This window comes from Lutjanus erythropterus, chromosome 20 (genome assembly GCF_056507025.1).
Source record: "Lutjanus erythropterus isolate fLutEry1 chromosome 20, fLutEry1.hap2, whole genome shotgun sequence".
Classification (NCBI taxonomy): domain Eukaryota; kingdom Metazoa; phylum Chordata; class Actinopteri; order Lutjaniformes; family Lutjanidae; genus Lutjanus; species Lutjanus erythropterus.
Window position 1 is genome coordinate 7855001 of NC_139336.1, and position 19594 is coordinate 7874594.

Here is a 19594-nt window from a genome sequence, read left to right on the forward strand (position 1 = left end):
AGGCGGTAAAAAGAAAGTTACAACTCTTTGTTAGTTAAATAGATGAAGATTAGTTGTAGTAAACTACCCTTTGATCGTCTTGTCAAGTTCTAATTTTGTCTTTAAAATTGGAAATAAGGAACATTGCATGACAGACTTCTATTAAAGCTCAGGTTAGTTGCAGTGAAGACTTGAATTCAATGGTTTAAGGATAATTCCTGTTTATTCTTACTTGGCTGACCATCATTTCTCTACACTGTTAAAACTTAAAATTTTGTGATTACAGACAAATCTTTTAATGTGCTATGGTTCAACTTAAAATGTAAATTAACTAAAACATGTTCAGTATGCTGAAGATAATAAGTTGAACCAACTGAAATTACTGCAATTTTGTGTTCAACATAACACTGCGACTCTTGTTGTAATAATGTGTTTTTGTTCTGTTAACTAAATGCAAATGGTTTGTTTTATTGAAACTGACTGCATTTCATTGAAAATAAAAACACTGAGTACATACGTTTTACTCTGGTTTAGTCATCAATCAAAATATATGCGAAATCCACAATATATTTGTCGGTCTAAGGATATTTGAGCCTTTATAAAATGAACTCAAAAATCAAGACTTGTTGACTTGACATAAAAAAATGTCAGTCTCATGAGGGACGAGTGTTTGTGTCAAGTGAACATTGAGTTTTCATGTCATGTTGACAGTCCTGAACATTCATGTGGACTAAAATCATGAATCATGGATCAATTGGGTTTTACAGTGTACGTAATAAAAACAATTTACTCACCAATGTAATAGCAGAGATCTAACATTACTAAAAAGAATCTAGATGGGGAAGGAAACAAGCAGAAAGATGATCAGACAGTAAACATCTATTACAGTTTACAGATCAACGTCAAGTTAATTGTAGTGCTGTTTTCGTGTACCCAGATCTCAGCAGTTACTTTGGTAAGTACACTGTTATCAGAGCTGGTAGAAGTGATGGCCAAAACAACAGAAATAAGTTGCAATATACTTTAGTTATCCCTTGAAAGCCTGGCATTTTCAAGACAACAGCTCTGCTAACACTCTCCCCCGTCTCCCTCTGTCTCTCAGGTCTCCAGGTGGTGTTGAAGTCCATCATGAAAGCCATGGTTCCTCTGCTTCAGATCGGCCTGCTGCTTTTCTTTGCCATCGTCATGTTTGCCATCATCGGGGTGGAGTTTTACATGGGCAAATTCCACACCACCTGCTTCAGAATAGACACTGGTGAGCGAGAGCGACAGCTTGGCTGTGTTTGTGCGACAACACTGATTATCAACTGAGCTGACGCCAGGAGAAACTTTTTCCTTTCATCTGTGCTCCTCTATTTGTTACGGATTAAAACATACAGTATATTGCATTGCATATTTATGCAGCCGTACATAAATGATTCATAAGTTGCGTATGTACATGAGGCTTATGAGTGGCCGCGCTTTCACAGCGCTGGCAGGCAGCGTGACTGTATCAACGCCACAAACAAGTGCACAGCAGAATCTTAGACAGCCATTTTTCACATCTCGATTTTGATGAATGGTATTTTCACAGTCGTCAGGTTTTGATTGATAGCTTCGGCTGTAACTCAATAGGGATGCTTATGTACTCAGCCTCCTGATCGAATGCTACCTCAAATGGTGTTAATGAGGTTGTATTTCACGAGTTCCGTCTTTCTCCTACAGCAGAAGTGCGTGCTGGTGAGGATATTGCAGCTGTAATAAGTGACAGGGCACTCTGCTCTGTGTGAGTGGGAGTTGAGCAGCTTCTCTAAGTTTTATCTCCTTAAATATAAATTATGTTTACTTTACTTTACTGCTACCATTTTGCATTACAGGCTGTACAGTGTGAGATTATTTTTTTTTTTTATCAGCCAGCCATTGTTTTCCACTCATCTTTGTACAAAAATTAGATTTCAGGATTTACTAAATGCTAAATGTCTTTCAGTCAGCTGAACAGCTCTAGACATCTATACAGTTCTAGATGTAAATTAAAGGAAAGCATACAATTAAACAAATATGGAGAAGGTTGTCAAATAATACATTTATATTTAGGTTGAAGAGGATCTCTGTTTGTTTTTCCAGTATTTATTATTGAGCAATCCTGATGACATCATCCACGTTTAGGCTTTTTACTATGCAAATCTGTCTGTCACCAGGCCCAGTTTTCGACTAAATGAATGAACAAATTCATGCTTTTTCTCCTTATGGTATCTTAATGTAATGTAATGTTACTCCCTCCTCCACCCAGATGCGAACTCCTGCTGGTGCGAAGCAATGAAATTACTCAAACTGTGTTATTACTGTGTAATGCACATCATTATAATAGTTTATGCTTGTTCCCAAATTCAGTATAAAATTGTGACAAATTTCGGTTTACCTCTTAAGTGAATGTACTTCTTTCTCTTTTATTTCCAATGTGATGTTGATCAGTTCTTCATGGAGCTAGGCTCTGTTCTGAAATGGAAAGTGATCAGGTGTTGTGTTGAAGTGTGTTCCCTCATCAGATAATGTTTCCCATAGCGGTTCTCTTTGAGGGTAGATTATGGTTAGGTGTAGCCCAGCCTAGAGAGAGAAAGAGCAGCAGTGGTTGAGAGAGGTAGAGAGTGAATGAAATGAGAGAGCTGCAGTAGTGAGAACAAAGCAGTTAATCAGAGAAATACATTATTTTGTGATTGTTTCACAGCATTAATGTTCTAAAGCACAAATCTCACATCTCAATACAATTTTGTGTGAATGTAGCCAGAGCCATTCTTCATCTGCTCTGTGTTGACGGCTATATTTTTATTGTCTTGACCTCGCAACCCGCATGCTGTTGTTGGCTGGGGGCTACACACCACTGCCCAAAGGCTGAAAGCCAGAAGTGAAGCAAAATAATGAGAAAATAAGAAAATACAGGCAGAGGGCAGGGTGTCTGCAGACAAAACCACCACCACACACTTCTGATGGGTCATACAGTAAGTGATGATTTAGTGGAATCAGGTTTATATGAGTCTATACATTGTTTTTTTGTTGTTTTTGTTTTTTGTCTTTTTGAAAATCCTGCATAGTATGCCTTTAAAGAAAATGGGGACCAGTTTCTAACTTTGAGAATGCACACACACACTAACACACACACAGTGAGCTTCAATGTAAATGCATCAAACTTCAAACATGTTGCACAGCTCTTGCTTTATTCATCATGTCAGGATGGCATGGAGGCTTATGTTTGATGAACAAAGCATGGTGCACCAGAGAAGAGTAGTGCAACGTGTTTTAAGTCTGGAAAGAAATACAAGTTGTACAATGGTTAGCTTTGATATATAGTATATTCTGTGCATGAGCGTAAACCACACAAATCACTGGTGTGGTTCTTTAATGTGTGAAAATAAGACGCAGGGAGAACGTGAGAAACATTAGCCTCCTCCCCGTGTGCGAGTTAGCATAGCAGCAAAAAGACATTACTAATAAATCACAGGCAGGTTACAATTACAGTGTTATTATTACAACTCTAAAGCATTACAGTAATTATAGAAAACAGTGAGACTGCTTGGCTGAAATTACCCTTTGTGTAATGCAGTGATAAAAATTATGAGAAGGCTTTATTTCCCCTCTGCTGGTGTCAGATAGAGTGTGAAGGCGTGACTTGAGGGTTATTGGCTGGGCCAGCTGTAAAGTATGTGTGTCCGTCTATCAGTGTGTGTGTGTGTGTGTGTGCATGTGTGTGTGTATGTTTCAGCCCAGTCAGGGTGCTTGTAGTGGTGTGAGCAGTTGTGACAGCCTGCTAATGTACGGTACGTGTGTTATTGAGTTATTTTAGTCACAGAGACACAGCAGGGTTTGATTAAGCTGAGCAGCTCTGGTAACAACTTTCTACATGAAGGCTGCTGCGTGTGTTTTTTTTTCTTCTTTGTGTGTGTGAGTCATAAGCAGGTAATGCTGGATGAAGCTATGAAGACTTGCTCTCCCTCAGTGTGTTTGTGATTTTCTTTTTTTTTCATGTCTGGATGTCTCTTTTACTTGAGCCTATACAAGACCTTGGCTTCTTTGTCCTTTGCGTGGTGGAAAATTGAAAAATTGTTTCTCTTTCTTCTTAATTCTCTCTGCTGAGACTTTGCCTTTAGATTAATAACAAACATATTGTCCAGAGCCATTAATTCAGTTTTGTTTAGGAAAAACACACAGAGGGATTGACTGGGGTAATTTCCCTTGAGACATTAATTAGATTATAAATAAACTGCACAAAGCCCAAAATGATTTAAGATCTTCTGTTGTCTGAAGTCTGAAAATTTATATGAACAATTAATATTTAAACTTACCAAGATCCCACTTCCACTTGCACTTCTCATTGCATTGAAATTCTGTGCTGATACTCATGGTGATTCACTAAAATATTCATGCATATTCCTATAAATTTGTTCACATGCACATTAAATCTGATGGCAGCATTTTTTACCATCAACAACATGATACTGAAAAGCACATAGCACTGTGAAAAATGTCCCTGATTTTTGCTAAGTACCAACATATTTATGGTGCTTGTTTTGCTTTTTGATTTTCATCAGATTATTTAAACCAGACCAAGTGGAAGTAAATGGAAAAGGCTGCATCCGTGCAAATAGAATTTTTGAAGTTTTTACCATAGTCTTTCAATCTTTAATTTCCACACCTTTTAAAGGTGCAGAAATTGATTTTGGAGAGAGACACTTGATTGCTGAGTCTCATTTCCAGGTCATCAAATTACCAATGCATTGGAATGGTAATACAAAGATGATTGATTGTTGAGTCTCGCTCCCAGGTTGTTAAATACTAACGTTTTGGGAGAGAGACTCAAAAAATCAACTATCTTACCAACCTGTGATTGGCCAAAGTCTCCCATCAGGGGCTAGATTTTCTAAAGCCTGAAAACAAAGAGGAGGATGAGGTACAGAAATCTAGTTTTCTCTCAGACCACTTGAGTTATATATGTTAAAAGATTATTATTGAAATTTTGCCCAATGACACCAAAAATAAACTGCTTACCCCAGCTTTGAATCTAAATTAATGGCACTAAAAATATATTGTTCTTTAAAAAAAAAATAACAAAACATCACTTAACTTTTCAAATTTTAATGAGGAACTGCACCCAATGTAAGACAACAGTGACCTGAGATGCTCCGGTATCATCTGTGGACACTCTGTGGCTGACGCAGCACCTGTCAGTAGGAAGGAAAGGACATATTTTACTGGAGTGACACCAGAGGGATGTTGGCTGTGCAATCTGGCTCTGCAAATCATCGTTAAAACTTGGCCCAACTTGTGATCGTGGAACTATCCCTCATGAAGCGCTGGGTGCACAAGGCATCTGTTATGCTCAGCACATTTATTCTTTATTCTGATCCCCATCTGCTGACATGTGCGCCAGCACATCTTTTAAACAAACTCTCAGCACCCGCCATGTACTCTGGAGCTAGCTCTAAGTCTCACTTTCACTTTCTCTTCATAACCCTTGAAAACTCAAGCACATAAAGGGGACTCGTCTTGTTTCACACTAAGATGACTAAACCTGAAAACACATCTTTTACAGATTTCAGTGTTGCACATAAATCACGTCCTGTTTGATGCTTTCAGCATTTATTTGCATGTTGATTGTGTCCTCTGCTACCTCCAGGAAAGACGTGTTGTGAGATTACAAGATAGATGTGTAACAACAGACTTTAGATTTAAAACAGTGCTGTATGTATCACTATTTAAATGCAGATACGTCTTGAATTACATCATTACCTGCGTATGTGTTGGTAACATCGTGATGATTTCGTGCACGCAAAGACCAATAAGCATCACTGAAGTCATACTCTGACTCAGGCCCTTTCAGCCATTCTGGTCTACAGTGTGTTGGCAGCTGTAGACGCAGCTGCAGCTGTGCAGAGTGAACACCAGTAGATTCCACATGTACGGTCCACTGGTTTGAATGAAAGATCTCATCAGAGATCTTAGTTTTATTGAGCCATGGGGATCAAACACAAAATGACTCAAAAAAGCTTTAGAAGAGTGACCTGATGGATTTTAATATCAACACAAACCTGAGGCTGACTTCATTCTTGCTGGTTTCTCATTTCATTTTATTGCTTGTTTTATTTTCTTTATCTCTCCCCTGTGCAGTTTTTTTATGCCTTTATTTGATAGCCGATAGTAGAGAAAACTGGAGACATTGTGGATTGTGGTCAGCGTCTTAACCTCCAGGCCACTGGGACACCTCATGACTAGAACCACCTGCTCAGCTTTGTAATATGGTGATATTTTCAATTCAATTTAAACTACTTTTGTTACTGTAATTAGGCCATTCTTTGCAGTAGGATTATGAGTATTTTTTCAAGTCTGTAATGTAATGTCTCTTATTTAGGCACACATTATACTATGTAATCTGCTTAATTGCTTTTAAAGTCGTAATTCACTACTGAGTAGGCCTAAAATTTTAATTATAATTCAAGCCTATCATCTACATTTTCATATTGAATAATGCTTCAACCACAAATGGGCCATTGAAAACCATGACACATGACAAGAAATAAAAAAGCACAGCAGGCACAAATGTGGAGAGGTGACTGTGACCACTGACCAGAGAAGTGCAGGAGTTTGGAGACTGAAGATTTCAAGAAACATAAAATACTTGCCATTGTTGATGCATTAAATATCAGTGGAAGAATACTATGTTTATTTGAGTATTTTTTTTAACATACACTGTTTTACTTGAGTACCATTTCTGTAATGTAACAGTACCTCTACTTGAATTCAGATTTGTAGTAATCTTTCTGCCACTGCTCAGTTCTCCCAGTCACTGCAATATGGTACAACTTTTTGTCTGTGATCCAAAACTTTCCCAGACATGTATATAATTTTTTGTCCAGCATGCACATTGAAGCGGTTTTGATGTTGCAGATGTGATAGTAAAATAGTGGTTCTGTGTGTGTTTCAGGGGTCATTGTTGCACATTTCCTTGATCAGCCATGATCTGCGACACAATTTGTCTGATTCAAAAGTCAGGAATGTTGAATGAGTATCACCTACTGAGCAAGGCAAATAGGTGAGAGAGTTCAGTTCAAAATTAGTTAAGAGGACGCTTCCTCAAAGTGTACAGAGAACATTGGAAATCAAATAAGAACCCATAAAAACTGACACCTTTTATATGTTTCATTAAGTAAGTGTTGGGTTATAAGAGCAGCTGACAAATAGTTCACTTCCAGATGTTCTGAGTGGAGCAGAAGGGCTGTGATGTTGGCTGCTGACTACTGTAGGTGCTTAAGCTGAGATACTGGTGGCGCTCTGCTGGAGCATGGCGCTGAAAAGTGAGCCAGGCCACAGAGCAAGGCTCTAAATTCAGCAGTCGATCTTTGTGCCGACCTTCACCTGTGGTCACAAGCTTTGTGTAATGACTGACAGAATGAGGCTGCAGCCTCTCTGTGTACGATAAGGTCAGGAGGTCAATGGTCTTCATTGACTGGAACCAGTTGAAGTGGGCAGGGCACCTGGAAGGGATGTCCCTGGGAGTTTCACTTTGAAATGACAGATGACTAATTGTTAGGAGATCATGGGACACATCAGAGGCAGCTGGAGAAAGTTTCAATGTGGCTGTTCTGCTGTTGCCGATACTGTTCTGACCCACATAAAACCTGTTAGCATTTGGGGTCACTGGAATCATTCCATCTTTCAGTCACTATGACATCCATCCATCCATCCTTCCTTCCTTCCTTCCTTCCTTCCCTCCCTCCATTCATCCATTCATCCATCTGTCCATCCATACATTCATCCGATAGATACTTTAGAAGCAGTTTACAAGTTCAGCTAAAAACAATATGCATGTTAAAAATCTCCTTCCTCTTTATTTCTCTTTATTCAGGTGACAGAGTAGCAGACTGGCCTTGTGGTCTGGATCCCCCAGCCAGGACATGTCCCAATGGGACCCAGTGCAGAGAGTACTGGACTGGACCCAACTTTGGTATCACTAACTTCGACAACATCCTGTTTGCAGTGCTTACTGTGTTCCAGTGCATCACCATGGAGGGCTGGGTGGACATCCTCTACAGCGTGAGTTGTTTTCCTCGCATGTTCTTCATCCACATATTCAATCTTACCATCTTTGCTCAGTTATATTTTACTCCCCAGTGGCGGGACTTGAAGATTAGTTGGTGTGTTTGTTGGTCGATTGCTCTTTAAACAGAGTATGGGAGTGTCATAACAATTTCTCTGCGAGAAGAAACCTAGGTACCTCAGTCAACTTTCTCTGTCCCTGTTTCCTGTACTTAGATAAGCCATGTGCTTGTTTATGTTGAAAAGAAAACAAAATTCCTCATATGGTTAAAAATTGTTGCAGTGGGGCCTTTAAAACCCTTAAAAAGGATCTGTTACTAGCTAGATTAGTGTGGTTATTCATGGTCCTCAGAAGATGTTTCTTTCTGATTCTGGAGACCCCTTGAAATTTTGTCTGGTACCACAGATCTGATCAGATCAATCATATATAATCATAACCTTCATGTTCTGCAAAGTATGAGCCTTTTTTCTGTTGGACACCGAGTGTGCTTTCCTCTCCTGCCGTCCTCAAAATGGCAAGGTATTTTCTTATCTGAACAAATTGTTGAACATTTTTATGTGCTCATGGAGATAAACCATGTTGACTACATGGACTTCCCTCAGGACACACTTAACAGTGTTAGCTCTACCACTGGAGGTTAAGGTTAAACTACCAGAATAATGTTGTTTTTGCCATCTATTGAAATTTTTGGGTTTAATGAACATTTCAGCCACTAGCAATCACTAGGGGTGTTTTAAACTCTAAACCATGAATAATTCATTCAGAGAAGGATTTTGTTGAGCATACGCACTCCTTTGCCACCACTCTTGTGTTTAACATTCATATAGAGACACACATTCACACCTGGGAGCTGCCAACCACAAAACTGTGACCAGTGAACGGCTCCCCTGGAGTATTTGCAGGATTGGTTTATTGCTGAAGGGCACCTTGAAGGCAGTTGGTCATGAAGTGGAGAGCAATATTCATTCATTTTGCCCTCTCAGATTTTCCATACTGGTTCATAGATTTAAAATGACATCATCCACTCATAAACCTGCAAACCAGGGAATACTTCATCTTTGATTTCTTGCCTATCTGTGTGTGCGTCTGTATATGTGTGTGTAAGGCAGTGTGCCAAAGCAGCGATGGTGAACAGGTAAACACAGGCCCACTTCAGGGCGTCAGTGTGCCAGTTTTGGTTCTGCATGGATGGCAAGATAGCAGCAATAGCACAGAGAACACACACTAGCTGTCCAGTGTTTGTCTCCATGTACACTACAGTATGTGTCAGAGGTGTGGACCTGGGTCACATGACTCAAACTCGAGTCAGGTTTTTAAAGAACGTAATGTCGATTTAAAACATGAATCTACAAGTAGTTTCCCTTCATTTCCTGAATTGCCTAACTTTAACACTATTCATTCTCACCAAGTTGACACTTAATTCCCCAGAGAGTTTGAATCCATCCAATCAAACTGCGGGAGAGAACCATAAAGAAAAGTTATGTTACTGAGCCCCACGTTGAAAAAAATTATACAGAGTTTGCATACAAATATTATGAGGTAGCCAACAAAAAATGAATGTAATATGCAAAATGAATGGTCAAAAATTACAGAGACAGGGAGAGATGCAACAACTTCCAACTTTGTTCAGCATTTGAAGTTGCACAAAGAACAGTAAGTCAAAGTATTAACACAGTAACAAGCTAATACTTAGCTAATGTTAGCTTAACAGCAGTAAATCAATGAGGCTGGAAACTCACTGTTACATTATGACTTATGGCTTGTCTGTCTTGACTTGGGACTTGAGGGCAAAGACTTGAGACTTATTTATGACTTGCAAAACAATGACTTGGTCCCACATCTCTATGTATGCAAATAATATGAGAAGTTTATTTTGAACTAAAAAATAGCATGTCAGTATCTTAGCTCACTTTACAGTAAAGAAAGAAGACAATCACAGCAAGGGGAAAAAGTAACAGTAATGTAAAATGTATAAAACAAAAAGACGTTTAAACAACAACAAACACATTTTTAATTGTTTACAGAAAGCTTATTTACAGGAAACTGTAAATTAACAACAAAAAACTGAACACAGCTTGCAATTCAGTTGTAGGAGAGGGAAAATAAGGTCTCAGTTGTGTTTGTCTCTCTTATTGGGACAAGTATTTGACAGCAGTGTTACATGGTAAAAAATGCATGAAAAGGACAGGAATACAAATTTGGGCGTCATCTGCATAAAAATGGATATTTATATTCACTTAATGTAAGAAGTTGCCAATTAGAAACATGGACAATGAGAAAAGAAGTGGAAAGAGTGAGGGCAAATAAATGTGAGGTAACAATCTGCTGCTGGACACAAAGCAGAGATGTTGTGACTGTGTGGCTTGTCTCTAAGACAACTGGGTCACTAGGACAATCCCCCCTCTAGCCCTACAAGTTTTTAGTACTTTTTCTCTCTGTCACCAACCCAAACAGTTTTGTTTTCTAAATGCCAGCACCTCTCTGCTTTTTCAGTGCAGCCAAAAGCATGATAGTGATTGTGCCTTTTAAAAACAGACGATCCCAGAACACAAAGAGAAAGACAAGAGTCCCTAAAGGATGAGGGATGTCCAGCCAAGCAGAACTAAAAAATGACGAAGTGTCTGGGCCAATCCCACAATGGTTGTCTGACTCAGAGCTTCATCTGTTAGATTTTATCAAATGATGTATGCAAAATTAGACATAAGCCTCTCATATTGGACAAGCTGTACCTGCCAAATGGAGAAACGTGACACAGGTTTCCCTCTAAAGACACAGTGTGTTCACAGAGTTATGGAAGTTTTGCCTGTGGTGCAGGGACACCTTGAGAGAGTTTCAATAAGGAAAAGTATAGTAAAGTAAGTTTGAGTATCACCTTTTAGAAAAACATAATTTTCTCAACATAAATTTTCATCAGTGATGAGATGGCACCCTCCAAATATCAGACATAAATATGAGAGATTAGATCAATTTATTTTTAATATTAATCATATTTAGCACAAATAGTACCTTGCACCATGTTAATACATACATACATTGGACATGGAATGAGATCACATGTACTTTGCATTACACTCTATGAGTTGTATGATTGTATTGTACCTAAGTTGCAAACATATTGTTTAATCAAAAACAACCTAAACTGTGACAATGTGTAGATGAATTCCGCATAAATTTGAAGTCAAAGGTATCTGTGTGGACAGTTATGTTGAGGTACATCACCATTAGCTTTAAAAAGAGGCAGAAGTAATGGCTTTGTTTGTTGTGTGGTTTAGATTTACAACATTATTTTCAGTGTCTTATAAGCCTGCGTGAACTTTGCACTTTGATCAGATTTCAAGGAGAATCCGACTGGACCATTAAGAATATCTATACTGTCTTCTCATGGACCGTCGTTTGCATATGTAGGTCATATAGAGGCATCAGTATAAAATTGAAACTAATAACCAGTTAAAAACTCCTTGTAGTAGGTTTAAGTTGAACTTAAATTGCGAGCAAATTGGATCTGGCACTTTGATGTTTCGCTGGACACCTTGAATCCACGCTTGGTACATTTAAAATCCATTCAAAAATGAAGGGTTTAACCTCATGCAACACTGCTTTTGATCATACAGACAGTTCCAGTTAAACTTGGTGCAAGCTACCAGCTTTCTTTCCTTCATTAGCCTACATTTTACTCAGCAAACAATCTCTCTGTTGCATTATTTGCACATGCACTTTATGTGTTATCCTCCTTTTACTTTTTCAGTTCACTCTCCGTTCCTCTATATTTGTCTACTACTTTGATTTCCTAAACACCTCTCCTTTTTCCTTTTCTTGCCATCATTCCTTTCCCCTCTGCTTCGTCTTGTCCTTTCCCAGGAGATAGCAGCTAACTGGCACTAGATCGTGAGCTGCTTACAAAGCCATCTTTCTTGCTCCTTCTTCTTCTTCTTGCTCTTCCTCCTCGTTTCACTCCAAACATCTCCCGTAGCTTTTTCTGGCTCATTATCCTAAGCGCTTGCAGACCCACGCTGCTGTGATCCGAGAATGCCTTTCCTCTCAGTCGGTAGTTTTTCGTCGTATTTCGATCTTTTTCTTTTCTTTCTGCTCAAAGTCATTCCTTTTGATCCACCAGCTATTTTTACTCTTTTGTGTGGCTTCTATTACCATAGTTCCTCCTGCCCACCTACTGTATTCAACCAGGTCTTCTCTCTCTGCACTGCTGAATTTCACCATCCAGTCCTCTTGCTCTGCCTTGTTTTCACATGGCCTCGTAGAGACCATCGACACGTCCTGCTGAGGCAGATGAGTCTCATTTTGGGATTGTTTTGGTTGGCTGGTTGCTGCTCTTAAGGTTTTACTTCAGCACACACGGACGGCGTTGGGCTCATTGGAGACTGCTTTCACAGTCCTTGAAGAGCTTCACTGAAGTGTAACACCTTGCTGACACCTGCCTCACACCTATACATCCATCTGTCTGTTGAAAGTCTTTGGTGACTCACTCACTCTGCCTGTTGAATCAGCCTATGGGCCTGTGTGTGTGTGACAAGTGCCAGTTATCCATTATAAGAAGCATGGCCATGAGAAATACTGAATACTTGTGACTGGCTGACAGGTGTGCATTAGTATGCTTTAAACGAAAACAGAAAACACTTAAGTCACTGCTCTAAGTCCATTTGCGAGGTATATCTAACTATTTTCAACAGCCGCTACTTGCTAACATTTATGCTTCTTCTGATGGTGAGGCAGACTTAACCACAAGTTAAATATAGCCTGATGGTTCAGCCTGAAATGGTGGTAATGTGAGGCACTTTGTTGTGGAAGGGGCAGATGGGTTTTTTTTTTGTCACGTTCCAGCCAGCCAATCAGAGGCAAGGGACTTATCTGTTCAGAAGATGCATAACATCCTGTACAGCTGTGTTGATTTCATCCACACTTGTCACCATTTTTGTGGTCATTTTTCTGTCACTGTGTTTCATGACTGTTTCTAGGTGCTTTGGGAGAAAAATGTTGTTTGAACAGACTTTGCTTCTTCCTTGTCTGCTACTTTCTATAACAGGACACATCACTTACATAACAACCTCTGACATGAGAGGTTGCATAAAACCACTTAGGTTATGGTTGCTCTTAAATTTTCATCTAAGGATGGAAAAAAAGTTGTATAAAATCACCATAAGGATTTCAGTAAGATGTTGTAAGGGAAGACTTTGGTCTCTAAGGGCCCTATCTTACACCTGGTGCAAGGCCATTGCACTGGTGGTGCAGGTGAATTTCCTATCTTTACTATCAAAAGAGCGATTTTTTTGGGCAAAGAATAAAAAATAATCTGTCTGGAGCTGCAACTTTTAAATTCTCTATTTTATTCTTTTATAAAATATTCTTTTTACTCTTTTATTTTTTGGATTTGCCATTCATAGGTAGCCGAGGGAGACTTGAGGCTAAACACTGACAAAAAAAAAAGGTGCTGAACTGTAGACCCAGGCTATGACACACATTTTTGTTGACAAAATATTTTTAAAAAATTATCATTGTGTATTGGCTACAATTGGAGAATGTAAGAATCACTTTCAGCCTTCAACACTGATAAATGACAATTAAGTGTTAAGGGGCTTTATGCAATCCTCGTACATGAACCCCTCAGCTTGGGTAAATGTTTTTCTTAAGGGACAAACTTAGTTTCAAGTTGAACTTGAGAGGCTTTTGGTGCTACAGCATCCAGCTAACTCAGAACACTTCAGAAATACAGGCTGGTTGGAGGTCCAGTATGGCATCCAATGTAGTGAAACACATTGTTGACTTGTGATCTGCTCTGCTTTTCATATTGCATGTTTTTTTTTTTTTTTTTTTTTTTTTTACTTCTAGTCAACTAAACCCTACTTGACTATGTAGTGTATCCTTAATTTATTCAAATCATATCATGTTATTTGTCCAGCATGCCCATTCCAGCAGTTTTGGTTGTTAAAAAACAAACAGTTGTTATTGCAGATAGGTTAGTAAATAGTTTGACACATTTCTTTGACTCGTCTTGATTGACAGTACGTCCTGAAACTACCTGTAATTCACCATCTGAACGGGGCCAAAATGTTCCGCTAAGTTTTCCCTGAAGAATGCGACGAACAAAAGAAATAAAAAGAGAAACCATGACAACATCATGTAGTGGAAAAGAGCCATAAGTGTATTTGTGTGAATGCAGCGGAGCATGCATGCATGTCATGTATGCTTTAATATCTTGAGTCTACAAATGTAGATGCACTCTTGGTACAGAAGCAGAGGGGGAGGGTGAAGTCTATAACATCATGAAGCCAGAATAGCATCCAGGCGGGGGCTCTATTCTGTGGATTATATACTTTCCTGTAACCCAGCGTTAACCTTGCAGATTGATGACTATGCTACCCCTGCCCCGAGGGGGAACGCTCAGACCTTCCTCTCTAATGGTGCAAAAGAAAATGCAGAGTACCTCTCCCCATCCTCCACGTCGTTACCATCGTGCTCCCTCTCCTTCTTCTTTCCTCATTGCTTCGCCTCCGCCATCCCTGCCTCCTTCATAACGTCACCTCTCCCGGCGAGGCCACATCCCAGAATCCTGTGGTCTCCCAGCAGCTGATGTGGCGGAACAAAGCGCCGCTGTCTGCCATGCTATTCTTCAGCTGTTGGGAGTGGTGACAGGGGTACATTCAGACTGACTATAGCACTATGATGGTGTGAGCGTGTTCTTACAGGTACCAACGAGACGATGAAGTAGAAACCTAGAAGTCCAGTTGGAAAGCTTATGACACAGGAAGACACTTAAATTTTTAAACCACCAAGATTTAATATTTGAAAAACTCGCTCAGAGCCTTGTGCATGACGCAAACTCAGTGTAAAAGCACAGGAGGAAGACACTTAACGCCCTGCTCAGACTGAGAGTTGCATTTATTTCAATGACACAGAGGGCTCTGTCTGAAAAATGCAGGGCTGTCTGGCAAAAAAGTTGAACCTGAGTCAACTATTGCCACAATGCAGTGCAACATCATCAGGCAACGCACTGCTTTGGCCAACTGAACACCTGAAAGCACATATTCCCAGTAGATTGTCCTGTGACAGTGTAAAATACATTGAGTTGTACCCACTAATGGCTGACTAAACCATTTGTTGGTGAGAAGAGTCTTAGTCGTCCACATTTTCATTTATGTGTTAGTCACAGAAAAAAAAAAAATTACCTAAAATCTGGCTGAAAAATAGCATCCCTGATGAATAATTACCCCGAGCCAAAACGTAAATAAAGTTGATCACTGTACTACAAGTGTTGCTGGAGCCTTTTTGAGCCTTTTTTTTTTTTACCTCTTGCACTTTGTAAGTAGGTCAAGATGTGTCAGAAGCGCCAGCTTGCTGAAAAACAATCTACTTTATTATAATCACAATCCACAGTCTACATTGTGGTCTTTTTTTTCCAACTTTTTAAATGCCCTGTAAACTATAGCCAGACATGACTTAGCCTATGCTGCCTGACAAAGCCTAACTGCAGGAACTATGCAAAGGGTAACACTGAAAAAAAAGGCTTTAAAGTTTTTTTTCACTTGTCAGATTTTTCTTTTAAACAAAGCAAAAAAATGAATTCTGAAACTTTGTCACAATATAAAAGAGATATCAAGAAGTTCATTTTTAGTTTTAACTCACTTTCAACCAAAAATGTGGGTGATGCAATTAGCCTTTGGATGGCAGTATGAATTTCTCCTTTTGCACCATTAAGACACAATTTAATTTAATTTAAGATAATTCTTTTTTGGCACCAGCTCCTCATACACCATGCCACTTTAGCTCACGTTAGTTGGTAACACCACCTAAGGAAGAGCCACGTGAGGTAATTCATCCAGTCAGTACAGCCATCCAGTTGGCTCAACTCAAACAAACAAACTATATTAGTTTCACCAACTCTTACCATAGAGTTTATTTAACATTTTTTTGCATTGATCTCTCAAAAACATTGTGTTATGGATTGCACAACACAGAAACAAACAAGGAGTAAACTACTTAGTGGTATGCGCTGCATGTACAACTTTCATTAGTATAAATGGGTGCCATAGTATTCCGCTTTGTACGGCATTTGCATTATTTCGATTGGCCAAAGTTACATGTTGGGGAGACGTTCATCCCCGAAAAATGACAGAGCAGTACCTCTTTTGGTCCTGTAAGAAGCTATCAGAAGCAAAAGTTGCACTTAAGGAATACCTGGCACTTGATGATTTGACATGCAAGACCAGATACACTGTGACCACAGTCTTTCCACAAACTTAAACCATTAGTTTTAGTTGTCTAAACCCAATGTTGAAGGGATAGTTTGGATTAATTGAAGTGGGGTTGTATAAAATTCTTATCGATAGTCAATCTGTTACATACAGTAGATGGTCAACATGCCCCCAGTTTAGAGAAGCTGCGGCAGTACTGGTATAGGAAGGTAAGGAATGTATTGCTGTGGACAGGGTCAGCAGCAAAACATGTGTTAGCCACCAAAAAAACAACCCAGCAAAGAAGTATCAATATCAGTTTAAGTGTGAGCTTTTTAAAATATTTTCACTGCTTTACATTGCCATCAGACAGCTTTTTCTGTTGTGAAACCACAGTTATACAAGCCAAATATCACTCTCACCAAAACAACCACCACCATTGTGTGACATTAATGTTTTAAAGGTTAGTTCGGAAGTCATACAATAACACAAAGTGATTTAGGCAGCAGTAGACTAGCAAAAGTGTTTAGCAAGGTAATATTACTATTTTTGCTCAAGAAGTCTGGTTATACAACCCCACTTCAAATAATCTGAACTATCCCTTTAACTACAGAGGTGGCAGAGAAAACACTCATATCATAGCATCACATACAGTAGGTATTAGTAATAGACAACCTACATAAGTTATGTAAGTTACTTATCAAGTTATCAAGACTTTTCAAAAAAGTCAGACATTTTTGCTTTTTTCCCCCCCAGACACCCTAGAGCACCCACACTGCAAAAACACAGTGAGTAATCTCACTGAAATCAATTGGGAAGTTAAGTTTTTTTTTTTTTTTTTGGACAAAGTGCTCTTGTGCTGTGGAAGCCAGCAGGCCCAACCCAAATCCTGGCACATGATGAAATTGAAGACTTTGCAGCCAGTGAGAGAGCCTGGGAAAGAGAGAATGTCACCAGACTGAGTCAACGCTCCTTCTTGATGTTTTAATCATGAACAGAGCAGAGGAAAAGGGAAGGCAGTGCAAATGAAGAGAGATTTCAGCTTATGCTAATGATCATAATGTTGCCAGCTGCTGCAGAGCTGCGCTTTTGACTTGTATCCTCCCATCAGTGTCGTCTTCAGCAGCTAAACCACGCGGCGGATGTTACTGATACGCAACTCTAGAACAAGGCCAGATTATTATAGTGGAATACACATCCAAAAGTTAAAACAACACATGCAGAGAAAAATAATAATCATTATCCTCCATATATCCTCACTCCCTTCATCCACTACATTTCTCCTGCTGTGATGATAACAGTCAGTGTTCAAGGTGAAAACTGGATATTACTATGAAGACAGATTACTGAAGCCACAACCACACTCTTTGTTGTCTTTCCCTATATGTTTTTTGATAGTGCAGTGTTGTTTTTTCTAACATTTACACGCAATAAATGATCGGAATTGCTTCTGGGCCTAAACAGACCGTGTCATTATCATTTATCTCTCCCCAGCGCAAAACACGTTCACCTTCATTTTCACCTTCAGATCCCATTTTAGATATTGTTGCCATGTTATCGCCATCCAGCAGCAACTAGATCAGATCTGACTCGTTAAGTCTGACATCATTCTCTCATTGAAGTCTCACTGAAGTACCCTGCTTTGGTTAAGATTAGGGAAATACTAGGGGTTGGTTAGAAAGTTTAGGAGAGCTCATGTCGATAGGAAATAGGTAACGAACAGTCGTATGTGAAAGTTGCACATTTTTTACCCAACCGTCCACCCTGAGCTACTTCTCATGAGGTTTTGCAATGACAGCAGCTACTTCCCACTATTTCTGCTTTTGTTCTCACCAGTTGACAGTCATAACTCAAACACCACTAATGGTTCTTGTCAGTAAATGTACTGTGAACATCTGCTGCGTTCACGTGCTCCTCGGATGGTCCCATATGGGAAGTCATTCTTCTGACTGCAGTGTGTTCATGAGCTTTTAGCTGTAATGTGGGAACAACATGGAGGGTAGTGCAGGGTTGTTGCTGTTGTGCTTGTTGTAGCGTCTGGATAATGAGTTAGCAGTGTCCCATTAAAGATTTGCAATCCAAGTATGCTGAAACAGTTTGAAATTTTATATTACAAAGCGGCTTGTCCCAAGCTTCTTTCTGCACCAGTGCTCTAAAATATTGCTTAACCTGACTGGGTCGCAGGGTCAATGCCAATAAATAACTTTTCTAACTAATCCAGGAGGACCCTCTTGGAAAAACAGATGTGAATTACTGTAACCTTGACGGAAACCATTACCTGACTTTAACTGAGCTGTTTTTGTGCTGAAACACAAACCAAACCTGAACAAGGAGCTTTTACTGAATACATATCAAGGTCTGTTTGCAGGTTTTGGAGAGTAGTCATCATCATCTTTCGAGTGCCCTCGAGATCTGAGATACATGTTGCCTCCACTGGTTACTGTTGCTCATTGACACACTGTTCAGTGTACCTAGCCAGCATATCTTGACATGTGAGTGATTAGCTTCCTTTTGAAGGACAAGGAATGTCCGAAATTATCTGGTCTTTTGCTCTGTAGCAATGTCCAGCAAAGCGGACACTTTGTGTGCCACAACAGATGATATGGGAGGGATGCCACCATAAATCTGAGCTTTTGTCAGACGATTTCTCCATGAGAGGTTCTTGACACACATGAGAAGTCATGTATGTTCCATCAAGACGATTCTGGAGCTCTCTATTCATTATCCATTTTCAGTACCATAAAAAGGATACTTAATGCACAGGCTTTGAAAAAGATGATCTTAGTAGCTCTTGAGATGTCTGACTGAGGAGTAGTACTGCATTTGAGAAAAAAGTTGTTGGAAGCCTTTTGTGGCTCCAGAGGCAGTCTGATAAAGTGATCTCTCTTGAGGCAGCGTCGATCGGGGCGGGAGACCACAAGTTTGGAAACGAACTTGTCGCAGCAAAAACATGCCGGAGGATGTTAAATGCCATTTACAGTAAACAAGAATCTTGTGCAAAAAGCACTCCTCAGAAATTCTTACAAAGAAGAACAGGGAGAAAATGTAAATGAGCAGCTGATTATGCACCACAATCCCTCTAAGTAAGTACGACTGAAGTGCTCTGAGGTTATGCCTCATTCATTCAAATGAAAGTTCCTCACCCAGCACATATGCCAAAAAATTTCTCAAGGTTTAAGCACTTTTCCCATCAAGGATGAGCACTAGCGACCTTCTTTCACCTGCAAAATTGATGTTTTGTTGATACATACACACATGATGGTAAATTTTCATGAAAAATATTTCACATATGTGTACAGATTCTAATAAGACACCTTGATAAACATCAAAACAAAGACTTTGACAGCTTTTACAAAACTCTTCTTGA

General features: G+C 39.5%; 1 protein-coding gene across 1 annotated transcript in view; it reads left to right on the forward strand.

The window, feature by feature from the left end:
• LOC146308144 (voltage-dependent N-type calcium channel subunit alpha-1B-like) overlaps nt 1–19594 on the forward strand; it is a 137413-nt gene that overhangs the window by 520 nt on the left and 117299 nt on the right. Inside the window, exons 2-3 of the mRNA XM_084746200.1 lie at nt 1082–1234; nt 7853–8040. Coding sequence (XP_084602326.1) covers nt 1108–1234; nt 7853–8040 — 315 coding nt within the window. The 5' untranslated portion in view covers nt 1082–1107. The remainder of the gene's footprint in view (nt 1–1081; nt 1235–7852; nt 8041–19594) is intronic.